The 9,300-nt window shown below is 46.4% G+C and overlaps 1 protein-coding gene across 1 annotated transcript in view; it reads right to left on the reverse strand.

Moving 5' to 3' along the window:
• Nucleotides 1-4,906, reverse strand: part of LOC111974457 (uncharacterized) — a 9,355-nt gene extending 4,449 nt beyond the window's left edge. The window contains exons 1-2 of the mRNA XM_070447397.1: nt 4,845-4,906; nt 1,354-2,560 (exon numbers count right to left, since the gene is read on the reverse strand). Coding sequence (XP_070303498.1) covers nt 1,354-2,560; nt 4,845-4,906 — 1,269 coding nt within the window. The remainder of the gene's footprint in view (nt 1-1,353; nt 2,561-4,844) is intronic.
• Between the last annotated feature and the right edge of the window lie 4,394 nt (nt 4,907-9,300).

The following is a 9,300-nucleotide window of genomic DNA, read 5'->3' on the forward strand; positions in this document are numbered from 1 at the left end:
GAGATTCTCCCCTACAAATCACGCCACCTGTTTTCACCATGTCCTATGTTCATGACAGGATTAGTAAACTTTCTGAAATGTTTGGTACTTAACCTGAAAGCAGCAGGACCATGGTAGGGATGCTTCTGGCTGTTCATTCCCTTCTCCTCTCTCCCATGGCTCTATAATGGGATCTAATGGGCTCAGTCTTTACTGTGTGTCCATTAGGCCACAGCGATGCTGGATATTGCAGGTGGAGAGACAGAGAGCTTCAGTTGTGAAGTATAGGGCTGTAAAACCATGTCAGCAGACAGGTAGGAAATGAGTTTGATGGACGGAGAGTGACATACTTTATGATATCAATGGGGCAACTGGCCAGCCTTTCTCTTTTTTAAATAGTCTCCTAATGCGTTAATTATCAATGCTATAATACTATCATGTATAAGACTGAAACATTTGATTGTAACGATCAATTGCCCTTCAAAGTTGGCCATTCACAACACCCTAAATTAACTGCACCTAAAGCCAACAGTCAATGGTCAATGCAAAATCTATTGAACACACTGCTGGCTGAGGAGTGAGAATGTGCCTAAGGAAGGGGCGTGGGGGGGGTACTTGGAGTGCACCCAAAACAAGTTGATTTATGTGAACCGGAGCAACATACATCTAATCGTTATCTCTTAGCYAGGACGATGAATGAAAATGTCTCTCCTGAAATATTGAAATGCAATCTTTATCTAAGTGAGGCGGGGAGGCTAGGAGGGGAACCCATTTAGCAAATCCGTTACGTACTCCTCCATCAGAGCTCCAAAAGAGGGAGGAGATGAAAGACAGAGGGAATGACAGATAGACGGAGAGAGAGCGACAGGAAAGACAGAGAGAGGGAACCGTGAGATAACAGAACGAGAGAGAGGAGGAAGCTGCTTCACCCCCGTCCCTCTCCCCATCTTTGCACACAACCCCGCTCCCATCCCTCACACACACGTCCTCCCTGTCTCCCTGTCTATCTCACCATGTCAGCAAAATTGTTGTTTTTAATTTATTACACATTCCACGTGTTAAGCGTGCAATCCTCCCGGGTGCAATATTCAACAAGCTATCAACAAATCTTTGTTTGTCCCCTGGCAGAGAGCGTGGTTAGAAGGATAATAGTCACCTCTGAGAGGAACAAGCTGGAACAATGGTAAGGATGGGAACTCTAAACGGCTTCTTGTAGCTCCATGCCGCAGTGCAAGACTGAACGCTTCAGAGGAATAGATAGAGAAAGAGTCAGAGAGAGAGGGAGAGAGAGAGAGAAAGAGAGAGAGAGAGAGAATGAAAGCGAGAGAGACACTTAAAACAAACAGCTTATTGACTCTGCTGGGGGTGACTGACTCTGCTGGGGGCGACTGACTCTGCTGGGGGCGACTGACTCTGCTGGGGCGACTGACTCTGCTGGGGGCGAACGGACTCTAATGGGGCGACTGACTCTGCTGGGGGCGACTGACTCTGCTGGGGGGCGACTGACTCTGCTGGGGGCGACTGCACACTCTGCTGGGGCGACTGACTCTGCTGGGGGCGACTGACTCTGCTGGGGGCGAACTGACTCTGCTGGGGGCCGACTGACTCTGCTGGGGGCGGCGACGGACTCTGCTGGGGGGCGACTGACTCTGCTCTGGGGGCGGCGACTGACTCTTGCTGGGGCGGCGACTGACTCTGCTGGGGCGGCGACTGACTCTGCTGGGGGCGGCGACTGACTCTGCTGGGGGCGGCGACTGACTCTGCTGGGGGCGGACTGACTCTGCTGGGGGCGACGACTCTGCTGGGGGGCGACGGGAACTCCTGCTGGGGGCGACTGACTCTGCTGGGGGCGACTGACTCTGCTGGGGCGACTGACCTCTGCTGGGGGGACTGACTCTGCTGGGGCGACTGACTCTGCTTGGGGGCGACTGACTCTGCGGTGGGCGACTGACTCTGCTGGGGGGACTGACTCGCTGGGGGCGACTGACTCTGCTGTGGGCGACTGACTCTGGCTGGGGCGACTGACTCTGCTGGGGGCGACTGGACTGCTGGGGGCGACTGACTCTGCTGGGGGCGACTGACTCTGCTGGGGGCGACTGACTCTGCTGGGGGCGACTGCTCTGTGGGGCGACTGATCTGCTTGGGGGACGGACTCTGCTGGGGGCGACTGACTCTGCTGGGGCGCGATGACTCTGCTGGGGGCGACTGACTCCTGCTGGGGGCGACCTGACTCTGCTGGGGCGCGACTGACTCTGCTGGGGGCGAACGGACTTGCTGGGGGCGAGCTGACTGTGCTGGGGGCGACTGAACCTCTGCTGGGGCGACTGACTCTGCTGGGGGCGACAACTCTGCTGGGGGGCGACTGACTCTGCTGGGGGCGACTGACTCTGCGGGGCGACTGAACTCTGCTGGGGGCGACTGACTTCTGCTGGGGCGACTGGACTCTGCTGGGGGCGACTGACCTCTGCTGGGCGGACTGACTCTGCTGGGGGTGACTGACTCTGCTGGGGGCGACCTGACTCTGCTGGGGCGACTGACTCTGCTGGGCGACTGACTCTGCCTGGGGCGACTGAGCGCTGATCTGAAGAGAAGAGTGGGAGCAGTGCAGTGCAAAGCAGCGAGCTCCTCTGAAAAGTCTTTAGTCTTTTACCCAGGCCCTTTCCCAGTCCTCACAACCACTTAGCCCTCTCTGCCTGTGGGTACCACGGGCCTGTTGTGACACGGTCTCACATACTAGAGGTCTGGAGACTGAGGATACAGAGCTGTAGAGTTAAGACAGGGCTTTAAATCACATAGGACAACAACACTTAGGAATAACACTGGATTTGTCAACTGCAGTTCAGTTTTTCTATGAGTCATATTATTTATGTATATATGAAGACAAGYGGAGCAGACTGGTTCATTACTGCCAGCTGCATAGCATAAGTCATTAAATATGTTGCACTCTCACAGAACAACTGAATAGACTTGTTGCTTTGTATATATGGGACAATTTGGTAGAAGCTTTGAGTCCTGGTCCCACAAATATATTATCTCTATATTTACCATCTGGTGGCCTTGGCCTTGGGTCTCTCCAGACTTGACTTACCCCTGTGACCCACCATGCCCATATAGGGTGTCGGTGAGAGTGCCACCAGTCACCAAGACATCCTACTCCTCACTAACATCCCCAGCACGCCACAGCCCACCCATCACACCCTGCCAACCTCTAACAAACAATGCAAAAAAACWAACATATTGAKTCTCTAACTGACAGAGTGAAGTACTGTCACCCGTCCCTCACACTAAAAACTGGCATCACACCCTGGGAGTGGCTCCTTCAGCCTTGAACCAGATCCTTCCACAGGGCCTCACAGTGTTAAAAAGATGGCTTGTTTCTCATTAGCACAGTGCCTAAGATAAGACAGCCAAGAGTGGATGGGTAGAGGACTCTCACTGGGGACATGAAGGGGGGTTGATGACACTGTGGTATTGGCCAACTTCTAGAGTGAGTTTTAGTCCCTTTGTCACTTGTCTTGACTTTCAGACTCTGGGACACTTCTGTTACAAACAGCTGTGATCATTATGCTGTACATATTCTGATATACACAAATACACATCCATGCATCAAGGCGTAGAAGTACTGTATGTACACACACACACACACACACACATATACGCAAGCACACACACATACATATACGTGAACACATGCACACACAAACACTTATTTTGACCTCAGTATAAGAAGAAAATTGTCCAGAAAATCGTTTTTATAACTGATAAAAAGAGAGTCCAGAATATGAATGTATTTCCGACTCCACCCCAAGCTTGACTCCCTGAGAGCAGCGCTGGAGAGGATAGGAGTGGGTAATCAGTAACAGAGGGTTTCTCTATGGATCCAGTCTGGTTTTCATTAGCATGCTGGCCACTGCCTCCTCACATCTCGGTGTGTATTTAAATAGTTCATGGACTAGCCATCCACTCTGCTACTGTAAGTAAGGAAGGGGGCCCCGATCCTCAGAAGTTCTATCTTTCAGATCAAGAGGAGTGACTTTGGAATACTGCAATATTCATGAAGTGTTTGGGAACTTTATACCCTCCCTTGTCTTTGAAGTCTCCCAGATTTCATCCACTTCTCCAAAAAAGCCTCTGTCCATTTGCTCGTCAGTAATTGAACACTGGTTATATATATATATTTTTTTTTCCCTTGTTGGTTTTCTGTTGGTTTTCTTTGCATACGGTGGGAGAAACCGGAATGCCTTCATACTGTATGTTAATGCCAGTTGGACTCGACTCCTCCTGGGGAATCAAGAACGCTGGGACGCCAGGAATACGATCTGACCAGCCGTAGCTGTGCCTGACAAGCCCTTCTCCCCCCTTCATTCCTTGGTTCCCTCCATCCACCCACTCTGGGAATTCCCCCTATGCCTGACCCAGGCACAAAGGTCTCTCCCTTTGGTAGACGCCCGCTAACCGAGGGGCATGCTGGGGGGCGACCGATCCTCTGTTGAGCTTAACTGTGCATTCTGTGATGATCGATGAAGGCCAGGGGAGATAGAAGCGATAGCGCAAGCAGAGGAAGGAGAGATGAGGAGAGAGGAGAGAAGAAGAGGTAAAGGAGAAGGGTAACACTATCCCCATGCAGGATACAGGCGAGAAGTTTGAACGACTAGCACCAAGCCCGGCCCAGACACAGCAGCAGAGAGCAGAGATCAGTAAAGGCAGCAGGACATCTTTGAAGGAAACTATCAAATATTAAGGGGAAGTGGATACTTCCTCTCGGCTGACTAAAGTAATGTGGCTGGGCACGGATCTGGCCACCTGTAGACCCACCGTAGTGGTGTGAGACATCTCTTTTTTGCCTATAGCACTTGCACGCTCACTCTCTTGTGACCGCCACAACGGCAGTGACCGTATTACCGCCACACCAGAGGTCACGAGTCATGAAGGCAGTCAAATTCCACGTGACTGTTTAGTTACGGTAATTAGGCTTCTCCAAACTCTGATGCTGCTGATGGTCATTAGTAGCCTACCAAACTGCCTGGTACGCGGCACTCTATTGTCCCTCTAATCACTCTGACATCAATGCAAATGTATTCAAAAATCTAATCAAACACTTCATGAGAACTCCATAAGCTCATGTTGCGCAAAATTTCAATAGGCTATGCAATTGCTTTAGAAAACAGAGTGATGGCCTCTACTAAAAATCGGTGGCTCAGCTTTCTATAGGCTAGGCTAACTATCTTTATTTCTCAACTTTCCTAATACTAAACACATTGCTTATATTTTTACAACAGCCTAGCCTAGTAGCCTAGCTGGCCTGCATGAAAATAAACCACGGGGAAAAGCCCCATTTAAGTACATAGATGACATGTATTTTTTCCCGCTGACCCTGTTTCGATACAGGTGCATGATATTGGTCCATTCTAAATCAAAACAAATCTCACACATATATTATTTAGTATATGTAAAGACAAGATTAAATCAAGAATATTCTGATGGGTGACAATATTAGCCTATCACTTACTTGTGAATTATATATTATCACTTGTGAATGATGCCCAGCATAGGAAACAATGCCTTTTTTTTGCGACTTTTTCTAATTATAGTCGCACACCTCATGTAGCCTAGCCGATAGGCCTATATGTTTTAATAAGGTTTGTATCACAACTATTGGCCAAATAACGTCTTACAATTAAGCACATTAATCCGCTTTACAAGGGTTGTAAAGCCCAACTGGCATACATAAGCAGTACGTGAGTTTCAAATTTGGGGAGGATCATTTTCACCATTAAAATGCACTTTTAGAATAAAAGCATTACATGCATAAATGCATTTGCGGTCACTTTTGATAATGGTGTTTTACGTTAATGGAAAATTTGCGTTTATAGCCTACTACCATGTGCACATTGCTGCACTTAAAATGTGAATAAATATCCTAATTGTTTATCAACATTTTAAACTGAATGTTCTTATCTATTGCTTCAGCCACATTGCGTAAAAACGTTTTTGTGATGCTTGTGGTTGTATTAATTTGGGATCTAGCGCATGACAGGTCTGTGTGTGGCTCTGAGTAGGGCTGTGGCAGTCAGAAAATTTAGTCAGTCTATGTTTGGAATATTTATTTCTCACACCGAGTAGGTCAACTTTTGTACTATGTGATAGTAGTTTGACATAGGCTAGTGCTTTTGTTGTTCGTTAGGCATACTCATCTTGTTGGCTGACAAAAAATAAATGTGAACACGTCTTCCAATATCTTCAATATGCACCTTGGAATTAGATAAGGACACGTGCAGTTGAGTCCCCGATGTGTTTGTCTTCACTTGTAGCCTGTGAGAAAGACCCAATCACGTTATCGAGCGCGCAGCACTCAGGTAGAAGCGCACAATGGCCAATGGCCGCAAAAGGCATGGATTTTTTTGGGGTGCATTATGGCCGCACAAAGAGGATGCCTCTGTGAAATTCTAGGCATTATCATGCGCTTGCCAAACTGTGAATGAGAGACTGATGAAGTGTGTACAGCCTTTGCAAAAAACTAAGCAGAGCTCATGTCTTTCAACCAACTTTTTTCAAATCATCATTAGAGTCGCATCATGCAGCCTTACACTGTATTAAAAATCAAAACATATAGCTCAACGTTTGTAGAACAACTACATTTACATGAATAACTCTAAATGAAGCATATAGGAGTACCTATTTCTTTGTTAAACGCCCTACACAGAATAGCCGCATGTGCGCACTTCCTCAAATCGTTTGGAGAACATATTTATATTTTATTCAGCTTTGTTCAATTGTATTCTTCGTACTATAAAATAATATAAAATAATGCTACGGAATTATTTGGCATAGCCAGATCAAGACCTAACATAAGGACATGTTATTCTGTTCTTCTGAAATAGACTACATTTTCTTCATATCATGCTTCTTTAGATCTGTCTAAAATAAATCATGGATTTCTTCTGAAGGTGGATTTATTAGACTTTTTAAAATGTATGTGTGGAAGCCAGGAGATGCTAAATGTGTTAATGTTAATTAATGGTCTATTACAGTGAGACTGACAGTTATTTGCTTGACAATCGCAGGCTGACAAAATTTTCTGACTGCCACAGCCCTACTCAGAGCCACACACAGACTTGTCAGGATAAGTGTTCCTGCCGGGCAAGCACACCCGTCGGCCCGGGGGGTCAAAGCATGAGTCCTGGACTTTGATACAAATGTAACCCTCCTAAGATGTAACCCTCCTAAAATGTAACCCTCCTAAGATGTAATCCTCCTAAGATGTAACCCTTCTAAGATGTAACCCTCCTAATATGTAACCCTCCTAAGATGTAACCCTTCTAAGATGTAACCCTCCTAATATGTAACCCTCCTAAGATGTAACTCTCCTTTGCTACCATTTCCACCCCCTCTCCCCCATCCTCCTCTTCATCTCCGCTAGTAAAACCAACCCTTAGCAGTAGAGACTGAATAATAAGATGGGCTTACTTTTGATCATCCCTGTTTTAGCATAAAAAAAATCCCCTTTCCTCTTTTAACGGCCTTAAAACCAATAAGCGGCTTGTTACAGACTTTTTTTCTGCCCGCACGCTAAAAGAGCAAACAACATCGGATGGTGTTTTGATATGCAAATTAAAGATGAACTATTAGTGTTGATGTCAGTACATTTCTATCGCCAGCTCGCGGTGAAAAGAAGAAAAAAGATGGCTTCTTWGATCATGCTCCTGTATCTATTATACAGTTCACCAGCCTGTTAAACTAATACATAATCAGCATGGAAGAGGGTGAATCCATACACACACAAAATAATATACACAACAATAGAAACAACTCTTCAACTGGACGGGTTGGTTGTTTAGCAACAAAACAGAGTCGTGAGCAACTATGGGGCAAAACAGATGGGGTTGGCTTAGATCGTTGACAACATGCAAACTATATTTAGTTTGCACAATGAGCACTTGTTGTCTCTCAAATACATCGTTACAGTTGTTGGTTAGCTAGCTAGCAATTTTTTTGCCATATTAGCATAGACGTGGCAACAGTCAAAACACCTCAAAAGAGGTTATGGTGTCAAGAACAAGTTAAAACTAGCTGAAACGAGACACCTAGGATTCCCCACATGGCAGCTTCTTGTCATTGTTGCTAGCTATCTGGCCATCCAGAATCACAACAACACAAGGATTTCTGCCCCATTGAAGCATGCACATCGTTTTCGTGACGTTGTCAGCTAACCCGTCTATACAGACTGCACCAGTGAGGCTGATAATGTTAAAACACAGTCCAACTCTGCCATGTGTTTTTTTTCCCCAAAATACATTTTCTTTCCTTTGTAAATTGGCTGCAGAATCAACAGGTACAGTTTGGGAGGAAGAGATACAGAGTTGTTCTATGTCTCATACTAGAGGTAGAATAAAGGATCTCTCTGCACTGTGGACAGCTTCTGAAAGAGAATGACAAAAACCCCAGTAGGCAGGCAAGGGAACACCAGCGTTATCTAATACATTCATCAATATGTCCACTAAGCTCCTGACTGCTCTTAACCCTGCAGCTATCTCCATCTCGCTCTCCCCCCTCCTCCCCTTTCTGCAGAACAGGCAGCTCAAAGTTAGTGATACTCACCGTGCCAGCCCAGATGGTCAGCCGCACGGTCAAAGCATGTACCACTCAGCTCAAACAGTCTCTGAACAAACCCTTCTCCCCACTCCAGATGGCATGCCATGCGTGACACTAATGCCACGGGGGAACCGTGACGGTATCAGTGTGACAAAGTCCCTAGAGGTCTGTGTGTGTGTGTGTGTGTGTGTGTGTGTGTGTGTGTGTGTGTGTGTGGTGTGTGTGTGTGTGTGTGTGTGTGTGTGTGTGTGTGTGTGTGTGTGTGTGTGTGTGTGTGTGTGTGTGTGTTGTTTTGTGTGTGCGTATGAGAGGGTCCCTTAGGTTTCTGCTCTGTGGGGTAACTGGTCCTGTAAGGGGTATGAATTGGATACAAGAGATTGCGCCTGTCTAAAAACATATTCAAATAATTCTCGGTCTTATAATCTAAATTGATTAAAGTATGTTTTTTAAATGTCTTACTAAATGTAATGTCAAAAGTCATACATTATATTTCACTACTCATTAGAACTGTTATTTTTCATGATGCGCTGTCGTACAGAGGAATATTAGATTCTCTGTACTGTGTGTGAATGAAATCACCAGAACTGCATCAGAGAAGAATAGAGAGAAATCTGCTCTAACCAAAACTCAGAGACAACAGTCAGACATCAGGTTCAATCAGCCTCCCTACAGATACATACTGACTGCACTGTAAAGACATCATCAAGCCAGTCTTCACTACATGCCCAA

This window comes from Salvelinus sp. IW2-2015, linkage group LG15 (assembly GCF_002910315.2).
Source record: "Salvelinus sp. IW2-2015 linkage group LG15, ASM291031v2, whole genome shotgun sequence".
NCBI lineage: Eukaryota > Metazoa > Chordata > Actinopteri > Salmoniformes > Salmonidae > Salvelinus > Salvelinus sp. IW2-2015.